This window comes from Euprymna scolopes, chromosome 44 (assembly GCF_053919585.1).
Source record: "Euprymna scolopes isolate OS-2025 chromosome 44, ASM5391958v1, whole genome shotgun sequence".
NCBI lineage: Eukaryota > Metazoa > Mollusca > Cephalopoda > Sepiida > Sepiolidae > Euprymna > Euprymna scolopes.
In genome coordinates, this window is record NC_136525.1 from 55,707,187 (window position 1) to 55,730,949 (window position 23,763).

General features: G+C 33.5%; 1 protein-coding gene across 3 annotated transcripts in view; it reads left to right on the top strand.

The window, feature by feature from the left end:
* Positions 1 to 23,763, top strand: part of LOC145268854 (ATP-dependent RNA helicase A-like) — a 250,342-nt gene that overhangs the window by 204,909 nt on the left and 21,670 nt on the right. For all 3 annotated transcript variants that reach the window (XM_080124531.1, XM_080124532.1, XM_080124533.1), the window contains 8 exons: positions 2,967 to 3,108; positions 3,972 to 4,054; positions 6,628 to 6,784; positions 12,322 to 12,428; positions 14,674 to 14,772; positions 17,000 to 17,114; positions 21,363 to 21,457; positions 22,710 to 22,783. In XM_080124531.1, the coding sequence (XP_079980657.1) occupies positions 2,967 to 3,108; positions 3,972 to 4,054; positions 6,628 to 6,784; positions 12,322 to 12,428; positions 14,674 to 14,772; positions 17,000 to 17,114; positions 21,363 to 21,457; positions 22,710 to 22,783 (872 nt within the window). The remainder of the gene's footprint in view (positions 1 to 2,966; positions 3,109 to 3,971; positions 4,055 to 6,627; positions 6,785 to 12,321; positions 12,429 to 14,673; positions 14,773 to 16,999; positions 17,115 to 21,362; positions 21,458 to 22,709; positions 22,784 to 23,763) is intronic.

Consider the following 23,763-nt stretch of genomic DNA (forward strand, 5'->3'; position numbering starts at 1 on the left):
GTTCTGCTTACAAAACTGGACTCCCTGTTTTAGATTAAATTTGTTGGCAACTATATAAGTTTTTTTTTTTGTTTTTTTTTTAAATTTATTTACACTAAAAGTATTTTTGCTTAAAAACTATTGCAATAAGAAAGAAATGTTTACACAAGCACGCGCAAAGTAAAATTATTAGATAACCCCCCTGGACCATAACAATCATTGGAAAAAAAAAATTGTATCCTATTTTTTAAATAAAAACAACAATAATAATAATTAATGTTGGGACAATTAATCGGAATCAGAAAAATCGGAACGTTTAAGGGTATCGGTATCAAAAAAAAAAAAATTGTGCCTATTTTTCAATGCTAAAAACGATTCCTTTGGTTTTTTATTTTTTTTTTATTTGATTTTGTTTAAAACAAGATCTTCCACTGCGTGTAGTAATGATAAAATAATAAATATTTATTGATTTTAAACTATCAGTAAAAGTAAAATCTATATATCGCCCCTGCTATAAGTGTGTTTTTAATGTTTTGAAAAAATATGTGCACATTTAATATTTGTTTATACAATAATCAGGGAAAAAAAAAAAGCAATTTTATATTTAAATATTTAGAGATTTATAAAGAATTGGAATTGGTAATTGTATCGAAATCGGGGGAAAAATTTAGGAATCGTCCCATCACTAATAATAATACAAAAAAAAATAATGAAAAAAAAGCATTGTATTCTATTTTTGTACTAAATATAAAGAAATCAATAAATATTTAATGAAATAATATATTTTTTTATAATATTAAAACATATTTAAACCAGTGAAAACAAATATTTTATTCTATTTATGAAAAAAAAAAAAAAAAAAAAGTGAAGCATGCATGGTGTGAGTGCACAGTGAATGAGGCATAAATAAAAAATGGCCAACATTTGATCCCCCCCCCCCCCCCGATTTTCTCAAAAGACCCCCAAGGGAGGTCAAATCTTGGTGAAAATGAGCAAATGGTGCAGTTTTAGACCTTAACATATGTAAATTTGAGTTCTGCACTATGCAAAAAAAAAAAAAAAAATGACTAAGTCCATCATTTGACACTCACCTATTTAACCCCCAAAAGTTCCCAAGGCCTTAACATATGTAAATTTGAGTTCTGCACTATGCAAAAAAAAAAAAAAAATGACTAAGTCCATCATTTGACACTCACCTATTTAACCCCCAAAAGTTCCCAAGGCCTTAACATATGTAAATTTGAGTTCTGCACTATGCAAAAAAAAAAAAAAAAAAAAAAAAAAAAAAATGACTAAGTCCATCATTTGACACTCACCTATTTAGCCCCCAAAAGTTCCCAAGGCCTTAACATATGTAAATTTGAGTTCTGCACTATGCAAAAAAAAAAAAAAAAAAAAAAAAAAAAAAAATGACTAAGTCCATCATTTGACACTCACCTATTTAGCCCCCAAAAGTTCCCAAGGCCTTAACATATGTAAATTTGAGTTCTGCACTATGCAAAAAAAAAAAAAAAAAAAAAAAAAAAAAAATGACTAAGTCCATCATTTGACACTCACCTATTTAGCCCCCAAAAGTCCCCAAGGCCTTAACATATAGCGATTGAAGATACAAAGAGCTTGAAAGTTAAAAACTTCTACAAAATAACTGGATGCAACATGAATACTATTTCCGGAATAACTAGATTCGGCATTAAATAACCCCAAAAAGGGTTGATATGCCGTAAAACAAAACAACCAAACCGATCAAAATTCTGCACAGATTACAAAGTTCAACATAAAGATTTGCAAATTTTACAAAATGCATCTGCAGAATGTCGGATGTTATATCAGCCAGGGCTTTGTGCGGAAAACATCCAAGATGAAAAAAATCTGAATGATGTATTTTATCCGACAGGGGTAGTGTTGAGAGAAGGTATTTTTCTTATATAAAGTGTTATGACATTCTATTTTCCCTCTAAAAATAAATTGAACATTAGAATATTCTTTTTAAAACATCTTCGGAACAATCTGGAATAATCAAGAAAATTCCATGTAGAAACCTATATAAAGACTCTGCACTAGCAGCCGTGTTAGTTGTTAATTTGTTGACTTGCCGTTAAGAACACTGGTAATGTTTCTAGGATGAAAATTCAGCCAAAAGAAACTTCTTAAAAGCCAAACACCACATCATTTGAAAGAAATTAGAATTTTGGTGAATACAAAGATTTCTGTATATATTCTCACTAACCAAAGAACTATATTTCAATATTACAATAGAAAAATGCGAGCATGAAAAGTAATATGATTAAGCTTAAACATGGAACAGAAAAGGACGAGATATTCTAATAAAAATATATAATAAATTTATAACTTAAAATATTGCAGCATTAAGAATTGATTATATAATGTTTAATTGAATTTTTAAAAAAATTCTTAATGCTGCAATATTGTAAGTTATAAATTTATAACTTAAAATATTGCAGCATTAAGAATTGATTATATAATGTTTAATTGAATTTAAAAAAAATTCTTAATGCTGCAATATTGTAAGTTATAAATTTATAGTAATGGGTCCTTCCATTGCTTCTCTGAGGTTGAACAAGGACAAGTTATCTCCATTGATAAAATAAAAGGCTTTGCTTGAATTTTTATTATTCCAGTTTGAAAAGACTGAGCAAAAATAAAAGTCTAACATTACAAACATTTTGCCAACAATATTACAAACGTTTTGCCAACAATATTACAAACGTTTTGCAGACAATATTACAAACGTTTTGCAGACAATATTACAAACGTTTTGCAGACAATATTACAAACGTTTTGCAGACAATATTACAAACGTTTTGCCGACAATATTGCCAGCGTTTTGCCGACAATATTGCCAGCGTTTCGCTAACAACACTCTGCTGAGGATAGTACTTCAAGAAATGTAAATTATTTTATTTTTTAAGAAAATTTTGGCAAAATGTAAAAAGTTTTAACTTTTTTCCTTTTTTATTTTGTTGTAGCCTAGAAGAATCAGTGCCGTATCCATCGCTGAGCGAGTTGCCATGGAAAGGAATGAAAACTTAGGTCTGAGTACTGGGTACAGCGTTCGTTTTGAGAGTGTCCTCCCTCGGCCATATGCTGCCATTTTGTACTGTACATTGGGTAAGTTGCCTCTTTTCCTCATTTGCTTTTTACGGAGATGCAAGACTTCCACGTTTTACAAGGATTCGTGATCTCCGCTTTTTATGGAGCTGCGATACTTCTGCTTTTTGCTGATGTGCAAGGCCTCCACTTTTTGCCAGAATTCAGAAAATTTTCATGGAAAGGAATGAAGACTTAGGTCTAAGTACTGCGTTTGTTCTGAGTCCACTGTTTTGCAAGGCTGCGAGACGTCCGCTGTGTTGCAGTGCTGCGAGATGTCCGCTGTGTTGCAGTGCTGCGAGACGTCCGCTGTGTTGCAGTGCTGCGAGACGTCCGCTGTGTTGCAGTGCTGCGAGACGTCCGCTGTGTTGCAGTGCTGCGAGACGTCCGCTGTGTTGCAGTGCTGCGAGACGTCCGCTGTGTTGCAGTGCTGCGAGACGTCCGCTGTGTTGCAGTGCTGCGAGACGTCCGCTGTGTTGCAGTGCTGCGAGACGTCCGCTGTGTTGCAGGACTGCGAGACATCCGCTGTGTTGCAGTGCTGCGAGACATCTGCTGTGTTGCAGGACTGCAGAAGTTTTAAGCAGACATACATGCATACATATATACATTTAAACAGACAGGTGAGATTTATATGATAGATTATTCATGACAAAATTATGTGATAAAATTTGAACATTTTAAATTATTTCCACAGTGGGTGGAGGGTGCAAACTTTTTGAAAACGGTGGGTAGAGGGTGCAAACTTTTTGAAAACGGTGGGTAGAGGGTGCTATCTATCTATTGTTATCTAGATTATGTTTCTGCATAAGTTTAAACGATTTTGCATGCTGTAAATTAACTAAACCAAAACTTGTGATGAAAACGTTTTTTTTTTTTTTTGTTAGGAACCCTGCTGAGGCGATTAGAAAATGGCTTACGTGGCGTCTCTCATGTCATTGTTGATGAAATCCATGAAAGAGATATCAATGTAAGTATATATATATATATATATATATATATATATATATATATATATATATATATATAATATGTATATTATTTTTCAGTTTTATTATGATTGTTATTATCGTGTATATCTATTCACAAGGAATTTTTACACAAGTCATCATCAGTGATTTTGCTAACATGAACCAATTTTCCATTGGATGACAAATGACAACTCTTCTCAGATTTCCAGCATTCTCCACTTCTTTTGCTAACCTTTGCAAATCCTTGTGCGTTATCACAACATCCATTTACCATTTATTCCTCTCCAAGATTCTAGTACTCTTCCACCCTTCCAAATGCTCCTGTTCTTTAATCTTTCCATCCTCCTTGATCCTACATGACAATTTTTTGTGTTATCAGCTGAGTCGAGTACCATCACTTTTTTTTTTTTTTTTTGCACCTAGATGTCAATTGTTGGCAATTTTAGTTTCTTTAGGTCTTTATGAAATTTTTTTTTTTTTTTTTTTTTAACTGTGGCTAGTAAACGTTTGTTGGTTATGCAAGTTAGTTACTGCACTCTAGGGTTTTCCTATATGTTACGGCTGTTTTCATCATTAGCATTTATTTTATGATCACAATCTTCCCTTTGATTCAAATTTCTCTTTGTCTTTTCTTATTTACTTTGTTATAAGTAACATTTCAAACACCCCCCCCCCCACCTCCATATTGACATGGCAAGTCATCCTAAATTTTCAGTTTTTAAAGAGCGGACTGAATTTACTGTTGGATTGTATTCGTTCGTTATGGATTCTATATGGTGGAACGATAAATTTGTCACCCTAAAAAAAAAATAACACTACAGCTTTATTTTAAAACTTTTATTGAAAAAATCAATTCCAGTAACTTGATTATGTAATAGAGCCGATATCTATTCAATGTAATCGCCTTCAGCCTCAATTGCTGCCTTAATATGTGTCCAAAACTGGGACCATGCCTTTTCCACAAGCAGCAGCAGGAGCTTGAGGAATACTTGGCGATCAGGCTGTCTTTAGTGTCGTGCGAGGTCACGTTAGAGATGTTCTAAACATATGACCAAACAAAGTAGTCTCGCATGTTCAGGTTGGGGATGAGGAGGGCAGAGAGAGAAGAGTACAAAGTCGTAGCACTCCTTCTAAAGCAAAGTCTGGGTCTCTTTGGACTTGTGGGCCAGCGCTGAGTCCTGCTGCCACACCCAATTTCTGCCAGCAGCCATCCGATTGCACCAGGGGATCACTGCACTCTTCAGAACATCCAGGTACACTTTGATGTTAACTTTTAAGCAGACTTCGAAGATGTGAATTGGCATGATGTAGCCCTCGCTTGAAACCATACCAAAGATAACCATGACCAGAAACTTTATTTCCATCATCCTGGGCACATCCTTGTTATTTGTGCCAATCCAGCGATACATTTTGAGGATGCTGGCAATAGTCCTGTTGTCATAAGTAGGATCGGTAGAGAACATGAGTTGTACAGCGGTGCATCTCCGATCTTGCTCGTTGAACACTGTCACTTCCAGACATGACAGAAGGATCCTATTGCTCTTCCGATTTGTACACAACTGGCCAACTAGTAGATGGTCTGCAACAAAAAAAGAAAACTAGTTTTCATCAAATGGAAATGGAATCATTTAGTCTGTTCTAGGGCGACAATTTTATCGTTCCACACCCTGTATTGTCTTTCCTACTCCTGTAATTATATTCCATGACTACAAATTTTAAGTTTTTAATTTTTAATACTATTCTAGAAAGGGTTTTTTTTTTTTTTTTGCACTAATCAATTATTCATTTCCTCTGATGAGTAACGATGTAAATTTTTGAAACTCCATGAATTAAGGAATAACTTTTGTTGGAGACTTTGTCTTTAAACATTTGGTGATTCAATAATGTTTTTTTGTTTTTTTTTATCTGTCAACAGTTAATGTTCTTCATATATATATATATATATATATATATATATATATATATATAGTTAATTTTATTTTATTTCGGACTATTAGTCTCATCTTATCTTTTTATTGGTGCACAACGTTTCGGCCAACTTCCTCTGGCCTTCGTCAGGTGGTAACCGCGACGGATAGGAACTTCGAATCTCCTAACTGCATTCTCAGCCATCACTGCCATCCGTAGTTGTTGTCGTCTCACCACATTTTTGACCAATTACCTCTGGCACGCTTTGGGTGGGATTGAAACCGCTATCTTCAGACAATGTTCATCTGGATTCAACGTCTCTATCAACTGCGCCACGGGCCCCGAAGGGCGATCAAGGTTGGATTCTTTGATCTTATAAATCCACATTTATTTATTATCTGATCTTCCATAGTCGGGTCCGTACCGATTGGTATATATATGTATTATTCCTTATTGGAATTTTTTTTTTTTTTTTGACGAAGGCCAGAGGAAGTTGGCCGAAACGTTGTGCACCAATAAAAAGATAAGATGAGACTAATAGTCCGAAATAAAATAAAATTAACATACAATGCTCATCTCAAAAAAAAAATACATGATACCTATTTTATATAGTGTATATATTGTATAATATTCGTTTTCAACTTTTTTTATATTTATCTTTCAGACTGATTTCCTACTTGTATTGCTGCGGGATATGTTAGCTGCTTACAGTGAACTACGTGTGGTGCTCATGTCCGCCACAGTTGATGTAACGCTATTCTGTGAATATTTTGGAAATTGTACTGTTGTCGAAGTATATGGGCGTGTATATCCAGTTCAGGGTAAGATAAAAAATATTAATTGAAAATTTATTTTTAAAATTGCATTTATATGCTAGCAAGGAAACCTGGCATTGCTCGGGATCGAATGAGGATTACTACTATGTACTGTTTCGTGATGTTCGTAACACGATATTATTCTCTTTTGCCCTCTTTGAAAACGGCTAAAATGTTTTTAAAAAAAATCTCTTAGTATCTCGCTGTTATATTGCTGTTATATATATTTTATAGACTCACTTTTACAAAATGTATACACTCTGAGGACCGTGAATACCGTATATACCAAATTTCAAGTTTGTAGATCAAAAATTTGTTGAGTATATAGGTTGAGAAGTGTCCTCACACACACATTTCCACTTTTATAGATTTATATATTTACATTGTCCCACATTTCTTGATCAGAATTTAATTGTCTTCTTATTTTGATCTTCGATTTGAGATACTTTTTTTTTTTTTTACACAGTGATCACCACTTATCAAGACCTGGAAGCCACTTAGGGATAAGGGTTATTGCAAGTACATGTGGAGATTTGATGAAGTGTTTACTTAAGGGTCCGGTTCATTAGGAATTTGTTAGCATTGGACTTGAAGACATCTAAGTTGTAGTCCGGTGGGAAGCAGGCAAACGGAACAGAGTTCCACAGGCGTGCAGTTCTAAGAAAGAAGCTTTTTGATTTAGGCACAGATATAGAGTGGGGGAAATTTTTCACAGTGGATTCAGCTAGACTGGTGTTTTTCGTGAAAGATTTGCGAGGGGGGGCCAGAGATTGGAGTTGCCCGGGTAGATGTGTGTGTTAAAAAAAAACATTGGCTGGGCATTTGGAGGTGTAAAAGAAAAAAAGTTTTAGTAGGAAGGTAGGATTGAACCATGAAGCCTTGACGGAAACGAAAAGGAAAAAAGCCAGACACCTAACCATCTCGGCCACGAGAGAAGACGAATCGATAAGCATGTTAAAGTAAGGTTTATAAAGTAAAATATACAGGTGCGAGGACATGGTGTGATGTTTGACCTAGTTTTGCACTGCAAGCCAGTTACTGTTTTCCCTGCTCCATCATTTGCTTTTCGAAAAACGCGGCGAGCTGGTAAAAGTCAGGCAAATATAAGCGACCCCCTTGGTTAAGTTATAGATATTATCATTTAAGCATGATATAAAAAATTTTAAGAATGAGCAACGGCCTTGAGAACCCGCCAGAATGAGTTACTGAAAGATGTTTGAATTTATTTAAGAACCAAATTGACAGGTGCGCACATGGAAGTCGTCGAGCGCTACGACGACGATGTCAATGACCAGGTTTTTTTGTTATAAGCAAAGTAAAAATTGAAAACAACGTTAAAACTTAAGGGGAGAAAAAAAACACAAAAAAAACTAATGTAAGGCAAACGAACGATGAAAACAAAATGGCTTGAATAAGCCTGTTTCAATATTAAAATTTAAAAAATCGGTGGGTACCCGGGTGTTTTGGGGTGTGTGGTCAGGGGTAGATAAGCGAAGTAAAAAAAAAAAAACAGAAAAACGATTGTTACGTGAAAAATGGCTTAAATAACACTGGTTCAATATTTAAATTTAAAAAAAAAAAAGAAGACATCTCATACCATGATTCGAACCCAAAACGTTTAGATAATGAACCAACGCGATGTACATGAAATTTAGTTAGTTTTTCAACTATTTAAAGTAAATCAAGTCATGACGTTATCTGACGCATGCGTAGAACTGGTCGTCGTCACGAGAGGACCGGTTTTGTTGCCCCCCCCCCTGTCGAAATTGTCGATAACGAAAGTTACGTGAAAAATGGCTTAAATAACCCTGCTTCAATATTAAAATTTAAAAAAAAAAAAAAAAAAAGACATCTTGCACCACGATTCGAACCCAAAACGTTCTGATAATGACCCAGCGCTCTAACCAACTGACGTAACACGACGTACACAAAATTAGCTCATTTTTTTAAAAATCTTTAAACTAAATCAGGTTACGATGTCGAATGGCGCATGCGTAGAAGCGAATTCGTCATGAGAGGACGGATTTTGCTGACCCCCCCCCCCCAACGTAAAAATTGCTAATTTCAGGGTGAAAAAATGAACGTTTTTGGCTAATTTTTTTATATTTGTCTGGCGAAGGATGGGGCTTTCATATGAGACCAAATTTGTGAATTTTTGTTCTGTCTGTCGAAAGTTTTTAGCAGACACACATACATACATACATACATACATTTTCGCTTTTATATATATAGACTAGTGGGGGGGGTACCCGGCGTTGCCCAGGTGTTTGGAGGTGTGTGTTGTTTGGGGGGGAGGGTAGATTAAAACAACCCTGTGGAGGTGTAAAAGAAAAATAATAGTTTTAGTATAAAGGTACGCTTGAACCCCGAATGTTTGACGCGGAGGTGGAAAGGAAATGGAAAAAAAAAAACAGCTCCTAACCATCTGGACCATATGAATTGATAAGTGTGTTAACTTGACATTTATAAACCAAAGTCAGCAGGTGCGACAACGTCAAGTTGCATGATGTTTGACCTAGTTTTGCCAGTTTCTGTTTTCCCCGCTATGCGGCGATCAAAAAATTTCTCGAACGGGTAAATTAAAGCGAAGTAAAAAAAAACACAAAAAAAAAACTAACGTAAGGTAACGAACGATGAAAACAGAAAAACGAACACGTGAAAAATGACTTAAATAAGCCTGTTTCGATATTAAAATTTAAAAAAAAAAAAGTTTTGGTAGGTGAGTATGAGGATCGAACCCTTGAGGCAAAGTTGGAAATTAAAGTGTTAAAAAAAAAAAACGTGCGACGCTAACCACTGGGCCACGGAGACATGCAAAGGAACACGTTTGAATTTATTTATTTAACTATTGACAGGTGGCAACAATAAAAGTTAACTTTGCTGCTTCTATTTGAGGTCAAATAGAACAGTTAACTTGGGTTTGACTGGTTTTTTTCCCCAACATGTTGGGGAGGGGGAAACCAGCTCCCCATTTTCCAGACTTATTAGCCACTTTCTGATATAAGAGGACTTTGTCCCTTCATTGATCAAAGCTGATTGCTTCTGGACGTTTCCCAGGCGCGATGCCAAGAATTGTGTTAAGTTTGAATTAGTTTCGCTTTTTATACGAAAAAGCCCAATCAACACGCGAGAAGCCAAAATAGCAATAATTTTGTAAAAGTCTATGTAAATAAATCTAGACGCGACTCCTAGATATTATTATCTACAGCTTATATAAACAGTTGTAAGCGATCATAAGCCTTTGCGAGACATACACAAAATGGTCACACACATTTTGCTTTTTATATATATAAATACAGATAAATGATGCACCTTCTCCAAGTGATGTTTCCTCAAGTAACAGCACGAAGCTAGATACTCAACCAGACTCGATGAATTCTTGTATTGGAATCCTGTCATATCAAGAGACCACATGATATTTAAATGGTCAATTGTAGAGAGGAAAATTATGTTCTCGACTTCGTTATTAATGCAGTGTTTGAAATGTAAAGAACTTGAATGGAATATTTGGATATTTATGCGTCTCGTAGAGATCAAGTGTTAACCACAGAAAGGAGTCTTGATTTCTGAGATCTTTGACTGAAGTAAAATGAAACAAGAGGCTGATATATATATATATATATATATATATAAAATTAATTAAATTAAAGTTTTTTAATTTTTTTTTAATTTTGAATAAATTGAGATCTTTGCTTGAAGTAAAATCAAACAAGAGGCTGAAATAAATATATATATATATATATATATATATATATATATATATTAAATTAAATTAAAGTTAATTTTTTTAAATTAGTTTTTTAATTTTTTTTCACAATATTATTTTGTATTCCTGCACGTCACCAATCGAAAACGAATAAAGAAAAGTTATAAGCTTTTATACTTTTCGTATTCTTTTTTATTCATATATATATAGAGAGAGAGAGAGAGAATAAACGACAAAAAGTTATATTCCAAAATTCATGATGTTAACCATCTTATAATTTATTCCTTAAATTCAGTTGATATTTACAATTCTTGACAGTATCTGTTTCGTAGCGCAAAATCAATCACTTAACTATTATATCAATCAGTGAATCTATTATGCCCTTAACTATATAATAATTAAGTGATTGATTTTGCGCTACGAAACAGATACTATTAAGAATTGTATATGTTAACTGAATTAATGGAATAAATAATAAGATGGTCAACATCATGAATTTTTGCATATAACTTTTTGTCATTTATTCTCTATATTGCTCTGTAATTACATTGAGCTTCTTAAATAAGGGTTGATATGTATTATGAGAAAATATATTTCTACAGAAAGATATATATATATATATATATATGCCTGCGGTCGACGTAGGAAACCCCCTTCATAGAATCTTTGTTTACAAAGTACTGCTTAGAGATGTGAAAAATATTCTTTATTCACTTATATTTCCTTTTTATATATACCAATCCTTATTTAAGAAGCTCAATGTAATTACAGAGCATATAATGAATAAATGACAAAAGTCTGTTTTCCAAATTTCGTGATGTTGACCATCTTACAATTTATTCCTTTAATTCAGTTGACATTTACACTTCTTGAGATACATACTAATATACTTTTTAATATACATACTATATATATAGAATAAATGACAAAAATACTATCATAATATATATATATATATATATATATATATATATATATATATATATATATTATGATATTGTTATCCACTGACACGTGTTTCGTCTACGACTCCTCAGAGTGGCTGAATATATTTCTGTGGAAATATTTTTTATTCACTTATATTTCCTTTTTATATATACCAATCTTTATTTAAGAAGCTCAATGTAATTACAGAGTATATAATGAATCAATGACAAAAGTCTATATTCCAAATTTCATGATGTTGACCATCCTACAATTTATTCTTTTACTTAATTATTATATCAATCAATGAATCTATTTTGCCCTTAACTCATTAGAAGAAATAGAAACTGTCAATTGACCTAAAGAAAATAAAATGCATTTGAGCATGATTAAAAAAATCCGAAAATTGGAAGAGAAGTTACAAATACCTTATTTGCTTACATTATGCCATTTTGAACTTAGTAAAAATCTTTGTCGCTATTTCTTCTGATGAGTTAAGGGCAAAATAGATTCATTGATTGATAATAATAATTAAGTGAATGATTTTGTGCTACGAAACAGATACTGTCAAGAATTGTGAATGTCAATTGAATTAAAGGAATAAATTGTAAGATGGTCAACATCATGAAATTTTGAATATAGTCTTTTGTCATTTATGCAAGAAAAAATCAAATTGTACAAAAACATTTTTGAGTGTTTAGGGGTGGAGCGAAGTAGAAAGTTAGATAATTGCCTACTTTGTGAAATTAAGTCAGAGAGAATTCCTGCACTCTATTTCCGTAATGAGACATTTTCTTTCGATTTTTTTTCCTTCGTTTTTTTATACTAATTAATACAGTTTTATGTTTGCAAATTAAGAATGTACAACTCGTTTATTTCCGTTTCCTGATCTCGTAACCTCGTATCGTTTCAGATTACTTTTTAGAAGACTGCATTCAAATGACCAACTTTGTCCCACCGCCAAATGATCGAAAGAAGAAGAAAGAAAAGGAGGACGATGGAGAAGAGGGTGACAAAGAAGTAAGATTTTTTATTAACATACTAGCCAACCAGATCTGGCGTTGCCAGAGAATATTTATACTTTGATGGCAGTTTCGCGTTGCATTTAAAAATGGTTACCGAAAGATTATTAATTTATTAGCGGGGGTACCCGGCGTTGCCTGGGTGTTTGTAGGTGTGTGTGTTTTTGGGTAAATGAAAAAAAAAAAACAGCTTTGACGCGCAGTTGGAAAATAATAAAGTGTGAAAAAAAAGTGCAACGTTTAACTGCAGGTGCCCATTTTTGACGAGTTAATGACGTCAACTTTGAGTGCGGGGACAGTGTTTTATTTACCACGAGTCTATTCGCTTTTTTTTTTTTTTTCCATACGAAAAAGCTTAATGCACATGCGGCGATCGAAAATTGTTAAATATTTATCTTTTGAAAGTCGGGCAAATTAAATAGGCGACCGATTGGTTTTCAGAAAAAAAGCCTTTCTTGGACATACACGAAAATGCACAGACATACACACAAACATTTTCGCTTTTATATTTATAGACTAGCGGGGGGAGGGGGGTAAAAAAAGAACCAAAAGGAAACTTAACCCTGTTTAAATATAAAAAAAAAACTATTTAAAAAAATTTAAAAAAAAAAAGAATAGGAGGAAGGGCTTGGTGACAGGTTGGCTCGAACCCGGAGCCTTGAGGCCCATAGGCTGAGCCTGAACACCTGAGCTACAGCGACAGTCAATGTAAGAGTGATTAAAACGTGAATGTCAAACATCGCAGTTTTTAATGAGGTCAAATCGTTTTACTGCGGGATGGTTAACGGTGACGTTTACATCCGGTTCGAATCCAGTTTCGCTTTTCTTATACAAAAAAGACGACTCTACATGCGCCGATCCGAAAATGTCGAATATTTAACGTTTCAAAGTCTGGCAAATTAAATAGTGACCCCCCCCCCCCTTGTCAAGTCATAGATATTATCATTTAGATGTGATATAAAAAGTTTGAAAAATGAGCGACGGCCTCGAGAATCCGCCAGAAAAAAGCCTTTTGAAGGCATACACAAAAAGCCAACATACATACACACATTTTCGCTTTTATATATATATATATATATATATATATATATATATATATATATATATATATATATATATATATAGAGAGAGAGAGAGAGAGAGTGCATAAATGGCAGTTGTCTGTATGTATATTCAGCTTGTTAGGACGATAAAAAGATCTAAGGGAACTAATCGTTTTTCTGTAAACGGTAGAGTTACCGCCTCTGCTTTGGCTGTCATGGGAATTCTTGTGTGTTCATGCGAGAACAGTTGACGGGCCATTTTTCATAGCAGCAGATTTGGATGACATGCCACATGGGATTCTACAAGACTGAAATTAAATTATAAAGACTAGAATTGGAAGAATCCGTTTCGGCTTACAATTATAAGAACTGTTCATAACACAGCTAAAACTTCAAAAATACACAATAAAGCCCTACAAAGTTGATAACCCCCGGAAAAAAAAGATTTATTCTTTTAGGGTTGAAATGGCAATTTGTATTATTTAATGTTATCAAGAATTAAACACAATTTTCAATGTCATCATGTACTAGGAAATGAGTCAGCATTTTTTCAAATCGAAACACGCTAACTTCAGATTTAATTTATTGCTTTTTAACTATCATTTCTCTACAAAAAAAAAAGGAGGGAGAAATTTATTTTAGTAGTGTTCTTGGGTATCCGTAATTTTATTTGGCATTTTCAGTAGCTCTCTGAAAGCCTTTATTTTATTTTTTGTTTTTTTAAGTTTTATTTATTTTTATTACTTGCATAAAAAAAAATTTCTGTAATGGGAGGGAGGGGCTTAAAACTATTTAACATCTATTAGTTTTCTTTCTCCCCCCCCCCTTTTTTTTTGGTGCCCCGATAAAAGGATGGTGTACCTGTAAATTCACCTTTGTCCATTCGTCTGTCCACACTTTTCTCGATAACTACACCTTGGAATTTTTTGAAATTTTGTACAAACATTAAACATGATATGAGTAAAAAGAGTAACAGAATGGATTTTTTTCTAGCATTGTTGTAGATTTGATAATTATCAGTTTTCGTGTTGATGTTAGAAAAAGATCGACGCATGTGAATTTATCTTGAAATTTTATTAATTATTTATTTTATTAATTATTTATTATTTATCTTGAAATTTTATTACTTTCGTTATTATCCTTTAAATAATTTGATATTTTGTTACATTCCGCTACTTATTGTTGATGTTGCTATTTCAGGAGAATTGCAATTTGATGGTGTCTGGGGATTATTCGGAAGCGACTAGAAGAGCAATGGCGATGTTGAATGAAAAAGAAATGTCGTTTGAATTGATTGAAGTAAGAAATATTATTACACCATCCATTTTCCTTGTTTTGTTTGTTTTTTGTTTTGTTGTCTATTTTGTTTTTTTAGTTGCAACTCTACATCTGTAACTTTCAGGCAGACATTGCTAACAATAACAGAAATCTTCTGTTTAGTGATACCTTTTTTATTTTTTTGTATTATCTTTTTTGTATATACATCGAACGTATGGATGTAAGGTCCGAGCATTTTTCTTCTCAAAGTGTCCACGGTTTTAAATTTTCATAACTTTTTGTGAATTGTCTTTGCGTCGTCAGGAAAGTGTGTTAGTCTTGGTAAGGAATTGGGAATTATGGGAAAATTTACTTAAATAGTAGTAGATAGGGTGTGAGCGAGGGTCGTTGGATTGCTGACTCCGGTAGAGGGGCTGGTGTGGTAGCAGGCAGTAAGGAGAGCATGTCGTTCTAGGGTGAGTGGCAGGGACAGGCGGGTGTCGATTTGTCCGTGTATGGAGCATTGTTGCCACATCTGGGCTGGTGCATCTACCACTGGTCTGTTACTCTTAAACAGGGTCCAAAAACTTCAACCTAAAAGGCCCCACACTATCAACCAAGCTCCAACCTCTGTCCCATCACTGCAATGTTGCACCCCTGTGCCTGTTTAACAAGTACTTTAATGGAATGTGCTCCGATGAACTCCTTGCATTTGTCCCCTCTTGATGTACATACCTGTGACAACCCCGTCTAGTAGCAAAATCCCACTCCTTCATCGAAGAGATGTCAGAAAATCTATTCTAATAATCTCTTCCCTCGGACTGCTAGATTTTGGAATTTCCTCCTTGCTTCCCTGACTGTACTAACATGCAGAAGTTTGAATGGTTTAAATGTAATGTAAACAAACATCTCGTCCATCTCTTTACATAGACCCTTTATGCATGTTTCATTGAACAGCATTTCACATAGACCCCTGTAGACATGATCCCAAATCGTAACCCTTTATGTGTAAGTGCAAGCAAAATGCCTGGGTTGGAGTAAAAAAAAATTTTAATCAAAAAATGGTGAATTCCGTGTTTTCTTTAAATTAAAAATTTGGATGATTCTTCCGATGAATGCGCGAGTAAAAAAAAGATATAAACGTGATGCATAATCATTTGATTTTATTAGAATCTTCGATACTTGTACAGTTTAATCAAGACATTAAAAAATGAAAATATTGGGAAAAAAAGTTATATTGTATGTATCCGTTTTGACATGATGGCCCTGTCGGTGGGGCATTAGAATACGCTGACTGCCCCCCTGCAGAGGGTAAAAGTCCCTCAATGGGGGTCCTGGATATGACCTTAAACTATATCCAGTGGTGAGGCCCCAGCTTGTGGGCTTTGGGGAGTGTGGAGCCACCCTTTAATTACCATTGCTCCCAGGTCCACTCTAACCCGGAGTGGTAGTACCTGTTAGGGTCCCAACTATGGGTTAAATAGAAACTGACGTGAAAACAACAAATATATTCTATCAAAAAAATTTTCTTCAAAATCTTTGGATTTGGCATTAAATAACCCGAAAAAGGTTGATATGCCGTAAAACAAAAACAACCAACCAACCGTTTTGACATGAAGATCTCCGGAAAAAAATTTCACTTTCAATTTGATCAAGTAGTTTTTTTGTTTTTTTTTTTACAGCAGAAAAACATGTTTGTATGAGAGCATGTTGAAGGCAGACATCTTGGATTTGTTTTAAATTTTTGTTTGAATTTTAGAAACGACACGGGAGATAACTCCATGTAAAGCGCCGACACTCCCTCCCCCTCTTTAATACTAGCTTTTCTTCCTAAAAATCGAACCTTTTGCTCTGTATCATAACAAATTGTGTTTTTGCTGTAAAATAAAAACTACTTGATGAAATTAAGTGAATTTTTTTTTTTCATTCCATAACAGATACGTACAATTTAAACTTTTTTTAATATTTTCATTTTTTAATGTCTTGACTAAACTGTTCAAGTACCGAATCTTCATTTGTGTTTAGGATTTTGTTTGATGGCAGCAGAATTCATTCGTTGGTTGTTTCGATTAAAACACAAGTGAAAATGTTGCAGTTCAAAATAAAATAACAAAACTATTTGATAAACTTTCGTTTCGGATAAAGTATGATAACTCTTTGACATACTTTTGTATCTGGTTAAACTGTTTGTATACAACAAAAATTGCATAAAAAGTATGTAATTATTTAATAACCAGAGAAAATATACTTTTTATTTTTCTGTATGCAGGCATTGCTACGCTACATCAAAAGCTTGAATATCCCTGGCGCCGTACTCATCTTCTTGCCCGGTTGGAATTTAATCTTTGCTCTTCAAAAACACTTGGAAATGTCACCAGAATTTGGTAAGTACATTTTTTATTTCTGAATTTTTAAGATAAATAATGAAGTATGAGATTCAATGCAATATGGCAACCATTAATTCTAAAGTTGCATTTCATTTTTATATATATGCTGCTGCTGATTGAGAATCAAACTTAATTTAAAAAATACAGAAAAGTCTTTGATTTACAAATGAAGATGTGGTATTCAAAAAATCACATAATTTGGTCAGGTAGTTTTTTTTTGTTTTTTTTTAACTAAGAAAATCATTTTATGAGGAAGCGAAACGAGCCACTATGTTTTTTTTAGAATATGTAAAATTCAAAGACAACTCAATGCAACTATTGAAATTTTTTTTGTATTCAAAATAATTTTTTTTAATTTTCATCACAAAAAAATCGTGAAATTTGATTTTCTGAATTAAGTAAAACTACTTAATCAATTTACATAATTTTTGAAATATGACATCTTCATTCCATGACCAGTATGTACATCATATGTATTTTTTTTTTTTTTAATTAAATGTAATTCTAAATAAGCACCATATATATTTTATACTATTGAAATAAAATTTTCCAATTTTCTATTACAATATATAGATATTAATAACAGAAAGTTCAGTTTACATAGCTTGATAGTGAAATGGTACAGCTGTAAATACTTTAATAATACAGCACTTCACTAGGAAGTGATACTCATTTTTATACTCATCTCAAAAAGGTTCAGTTTTATTAGCTATACAAGTGTATTATGGTTTCAGCTCTTTACTGAAATTTTTATGTATATAGTTTTTTTTTTTTAATAAACTATAAAATAAATTAAGAATAAAAATTCATCCCTAATATTCCCGCACCCACCTTTATAACTAAAAAAAAAAAAATATATATATATATATATATATATACCAAGCCTAAAAAAAAAAATATATATATATATACCAAGCCTAAAAAAAAAAAAATATATATATATATACCAAGCCTAAAAAAAAAAAATATATATATATATACCAAGCCTAAAAAAAAAAAATATATATATACCAAGCCTAAAAAAAAAAATATATATATATATATACCAAGCCTAAAAAAAAAAAAAATATATATATATATATATATATATATATATATATATACCAAGCCTAAAAAAAAATATATATATATCAAGCCTAAAATATATATATATATATATATATATACACCAAGCCTAAAAAAAAAAAATATACCAAGCCTCAAAAAAAAAAAATATATACCCAGCTTCCAAAAAAAAATATACCAAGCCTTAAAAAAAAATATATATATATATATATATACACCAAGCTTTTAAAAAAATGTTTATATATATATATATATATATATATATATATATATATATATATATATAAAGCCTCAAAAAAAAAAAAAGAACGATAACAATCGCTCCTGATGATAATCCGATGCACTGGTAGAAAGTGCTTAAGAATATGGCTGAACAACAACTTTTGGGCGCCATTTTATATAACATGCCAGCTGAAATTAAAAAAAAAGAACCGCTCGGCGAATGGAAAAGATATCCATAAAAATCAGAAAAAAGCATAACTCAGGTGTGTTCAATATCAAACGTGCTTGAATAGTTTTTTGTATATGTTCTTTTATTATTCTTATATCAGTGAGTGTACCCCCATCATCAGTGCTAAATAGGCATTAAAAAAAAATTTATGCAGAAAAGATTTTTGCTTAAATCCCCCCTTTTTTTTTTTTTCTTTTTTTTTATTTTATTGCTTCCTAGAATTAATTTTATCATTTTACTATGGAGGGCGGGGTACCTGGCGTTGTCCAGGTGTTTGGAGGTGTGTGATTTTGGGTAAATCAAAACAAAAGAATAATAAAAAATTGTTGGCCGGGTGTTTGTGTCGGGGGTGGGGTAAAATAAAAAAAAAAGTTTTGGTAGGTAAGTATGAAGTATCAAATCTAAGGCCTTGAGGCAAAGTTGGAAATTAAAGTGTGAAAAAAAAAAAAAAAACGTGCGACGTTAACCACTGGGCCACCAACAAATAGTAGTTTGAATTTATTTAGGTATTAAGAATTGGCAGGTGCCCCTACTTAATGACTTAATGAGGTCAACTTTCACTGCGGAGCAGTATTTTATTTACTGCGGGGCAGCTTCCCCACCCCCCACCCCAGATGTTGGGGGGGGGGGACCAGCTCCCCATAAAAAGGGGATTGTCCAAATTGAATAGCAATTGTCTGATATAAGGAGAAACTCCACATTGATCAAAGCTGATTGCTTTTGGACGTTCTTGGCGATCGTACCGGGAACGATGCCGCAAGCTTTGTTTGGCTTTTATTATACGAAAAAGCCCAATCCACACGCGGCGATCGAAAAATTTGGAATATTTAGCTTTTCAACTCGGGCAAATTAAATAGACAGGCGATCCCCATTGTTAACTCATAGATATTATCATTTAGATGTGGTATAAAAAGTTTTAAGGAGTGAGCCGACCGATCGCTTCTCGGACATACACAAAAAGCGAACATACATACACACATTTTCGCTTTTATATATATATAGACTAGCGAGGGGTACCCGGCGTTGTCTGGGTGTTTAGAGGTGTGTGTGCTCGGGCGGGTGGTGGTGGGGGGGGGATCAAAACATAAGAATAAGCGAAATAAATATTTTTAAATATCAAATTATTAAATATTTTATGAAAAAAATGTTAAAACTTTAAAAAATCGAGAAAAAAACACCAAAAAAAACTAGCGTAAGGCAAACGAACGATGTTAAATGTAAAAATCAGAAAAACAAAAAAAAAGAAAACGCGAATGTGATGGAAAAAGAAAACAGAAAACGAACGTTAAAACTTTTTTTAAAAATCTGAAAACATCGAGAAAAAAAAGAACTAACGTAAGGCAAACGAACGATGTTAAATGTAAAAATCGAAAAAAGAAAACAGAAAAACGAGCGTTAACCCCCCCCCCCCCCCCCCAAAGAAAAACATGTGAAAAATGGCTTAAATAAGCCTGTTTCGATATTAAAATTTAAAAAAATCGATAGGTACCCGGGTGTTTTTAGGTGTGTGTGTGTGGTCGGTCGGGGGTGTTAATGAAAACCTAAGAATAAGCGAAGTAAAAAAAAAAAAAAAAAAAAAAAACGAACGTTACGTGAAAAATGGCTTAAATGACCCTGCTTCAATATTTAAATTAAAAAAATGGAAAATAAAACAAAAGACATCTCACACCACGATTCGAACCCAAAACTTTAGATAGTGAACCAACGCTCTAACCAACTGAGCTAACACAACGTACATGAAATTTAGTCAGTTCTTCAACTATTTAAACTAAATCAGGTCATGACGTCATCTGACGCATGCATAGAACCGGTCGTCCTTTTCAGATGGCGGCGATCAATCTGGCTTTGGTGTTGTGGGAGGTCATGTTGGTAATGTTCTCAATGTATGACCAAATGAAGTAGTTCGATGGGTTCAGATTGAGGGATGAAGGGGGCCAGAGAAGGGTACAAAGTCTAACACTCCTTCTGAAGCCAAGTCTGAATCTCTTTGGACTTGTAGGCCAGTACCAAGTCCTGCTGCTGTCAGTGGCCACCTGATTGCACCAGGGTTTCACCACACTCTTCAGCATATCCAAGTACACTTTGGTGTTGACTTTCAAGCCGACTTGGAAGATGTGAGGTGGCATGATATGACCCTCACTTGAAACCACACCGAAGATCATAACTGTGGCCGGAAACTTTATTTTCATCACCCTGGACACATCCTGTTATTCGTGGCAATCCAGCGATGCATTTTGAGGGTGCTGGCAATGGTCCTGTTGTCATAACTTGGATCAATAGAGAGCATGAGTTGTACAGTGGTGCATCTCCGATCTCGTTTGTTGAACATTGTGTCACTTTGAGACATGATAAAGGCTCTTATCGCTCTTGGGATTTGTACACAACTGGGCAACTAGTAGATGGTCTTCAACAAAAAAAGAAAAATGGTTTTCATCAAACGGAAATGAAATCATGTTGTCTTTTCTATGGCGACAATTTTATCGTTCCATCGTGTATGGCATGAACTGGATTTGAACTTGGCATACCCAGGTTGTCAGTTCATCTTTTTCCACTTCTTCCCTTCCCCCAATCCTGCCACTTCTTGTTTCCTACATCCTTTCATCATCTGAAAACATTCCGTGCCAATAATCAAAATCGTTCAAGTTTTCATATTTGATCGATTGAATTATTTTTTGTTTTTGCTCCTTTAGATTTGTCTCCCAAATTAATGGCGCTTTCTATTATTTTAGGTTCTTCCAGATACCGAATTCTTCCGCTTCACTCTCAGATCCCAAGAGAAGATCAAAAGAAAGTCTTTGAGCCTGTCCCTGTTGGAATTGTGAAGGTAAGTTTCCAAAGATCTCCCCCTTCCCTTCTCAAATTAAAACGAAATGGACTGCTTTGTAAACTATTGTAGGTTTTATTGTTAAGGCAGCTTTTGATAGTAATCAGCTAATTTTTTTATGAAATTTTTTTATTTTTCTTTGCATCTTTGAAATTTTATTGTTGAATCAGTAAATTTTGTTATTCTTTGACCGAGAGAGTATAACTGTGAAAAAGCTTAAAAATGATATTTTAATTTCTCCAGATTTTGTATATATTATTATAGAATTGTGACTTCAAAAGTTTTAAAAAAAAAAAAAAAAAAAAAAAGTATTTGGGTGCCATCAGCTAGAATCGAAACCGAAAGCAAAACTGTAGCATTCAAAGCTGGTGATGTTACGACTTTACCAATGTGACACACGTATGAACTGATTAAAACTAAACTAAGATGAATGTACAAAATGTATCACAATTCTTTTCTAAATTTTTATCCCTTTTTGACCCCTTAAAAAACTATTTTAACCGGCTGAATAATAGAATGATTCATAAAAAATCCAATCATTTGAGGCCCCTAGCGCCGCTCTGCAACTTTTAATTTCGGTAGAGATAGAGTTTGAAAATACGGAGACAGACAGACAGATGTATAGCCTTTTATATATTAGATTTGCTGTCGATATATTTTCATACTATTACTGAGAACTAATCATTAAACACTGATGAAATAAATACTGAAAATCTATACACAATATATATCATCTTATAATATTGTGAATATATATGTGCAAAAGTATATACACACATACATATATACTAGCAGTTCAGACCGGCTTTGCTTGGGCTCTATGTACTGTTCATAACTTTATGTGCATATATATATATATATATATATATATATATATATATATATATATATATATATATATATATTAAAAAGTTTAACTCAATCCAGGTAACCTACATCTAAAATTTCAAGTGTTTAGACCCAAAATTGGCGGAGGAGTTTGGTAGTGTCTGCAAACGTCAGCTCTTTCAACTTTGCCCCTTGGCAGCCAGTATTTTGTTGAATTTTGAGTTTGTTAAAAAAAATTTTTTTTTTTTTTTTCCCCCACATTTTTTCCATTAGTCCTCACATTCCGGGAGCAATGTTTCTAACAAAAGAAGGATAATTGCAGTCTTTATATTAAAATCTATCTATCTAATATTTATCGTTTGCTAGTTTTTGAGTTTGATGTATTTTTATTTTTGGTGTTAATTTTTTTTTTTCTTGTCTTCAGATCATTTTGTCAACAAATATTGCTGAGACCAGTGTGACCATCAACGACGTTGTATACGTAATCGACTGTTGCAAGTAAGTTAAATTTCAACATGTTTCTCTCTACAGTGTGATGAGCAGGGATCGAGTATTATCGTTAGTGTTGGGATGATTAATCAGAATCAGGAAAATCGGAACTTTTGAGAATTTGCGAATCAGAAAAATTTTTGCATATTTTCCAATGCCATAAACAATTCCTTTATCTTTTTTTTATGTGATTTTGTTTAAAACAAAACCTTCCACTGCTTGTAGTAATAATAAAATAATCAATATCTATTGATTTTAAACCACGAGTAAAAAAAAAAAAAAAGAAAATCTATAGATCATGTCCACAAGTGTGTTTTTAATTTTGAGAAAATATGTACACATTTAACACATGTTTTTATGGTAATCAGGGAAAAATTAACAACTTTATAGTTAAGTATTTAGAGATTTATAAAGAATCGGAATCGGGAATTGTATCAGAATCGGGAAAAATATTGCCATCACCCATCACTATGTCCCATTCTGGGTATTTATTTGCTTTCCAAAGCAGAGCAAATTAGGCACAAGGCCGTTTTTTAATGTGGAGAGGGGGGGGGACCAGCTCCCCGAGAGAAGGGAAGGGGAAGCTGGTAATGGTGCCTCTTGGTATATAGGGTTGCCCCTACATGGACCAGAAACTGATTGCCACAAGGACAATGGTCTTTCAGTGCAGCATCTGCCAGAACAGATGCTACACTTTGATCTTTGATGCCCGGGCCCCAGAGGCCCAGTCCGAATGTCCCATTCTGTCATCGTTAAGTTTTGAAGCAGATTTTTCTTCTTTCTTTAACGTGTATCTTCCACATCAACTATGGCTTACTACCAATTTCATGAGTTGTTTAAACTTAATGTTAAGTTGTGTTTTGAAATATACACCTCGTATTTCAAGTGTTTTCATTGGCTACCTAAAAAAGATGGATGGGAGAATAGCTGATTTTTAATTTTGGACGTCAACTGCCTCCCATCTTAAAAAAATGAACACAAAATATTTT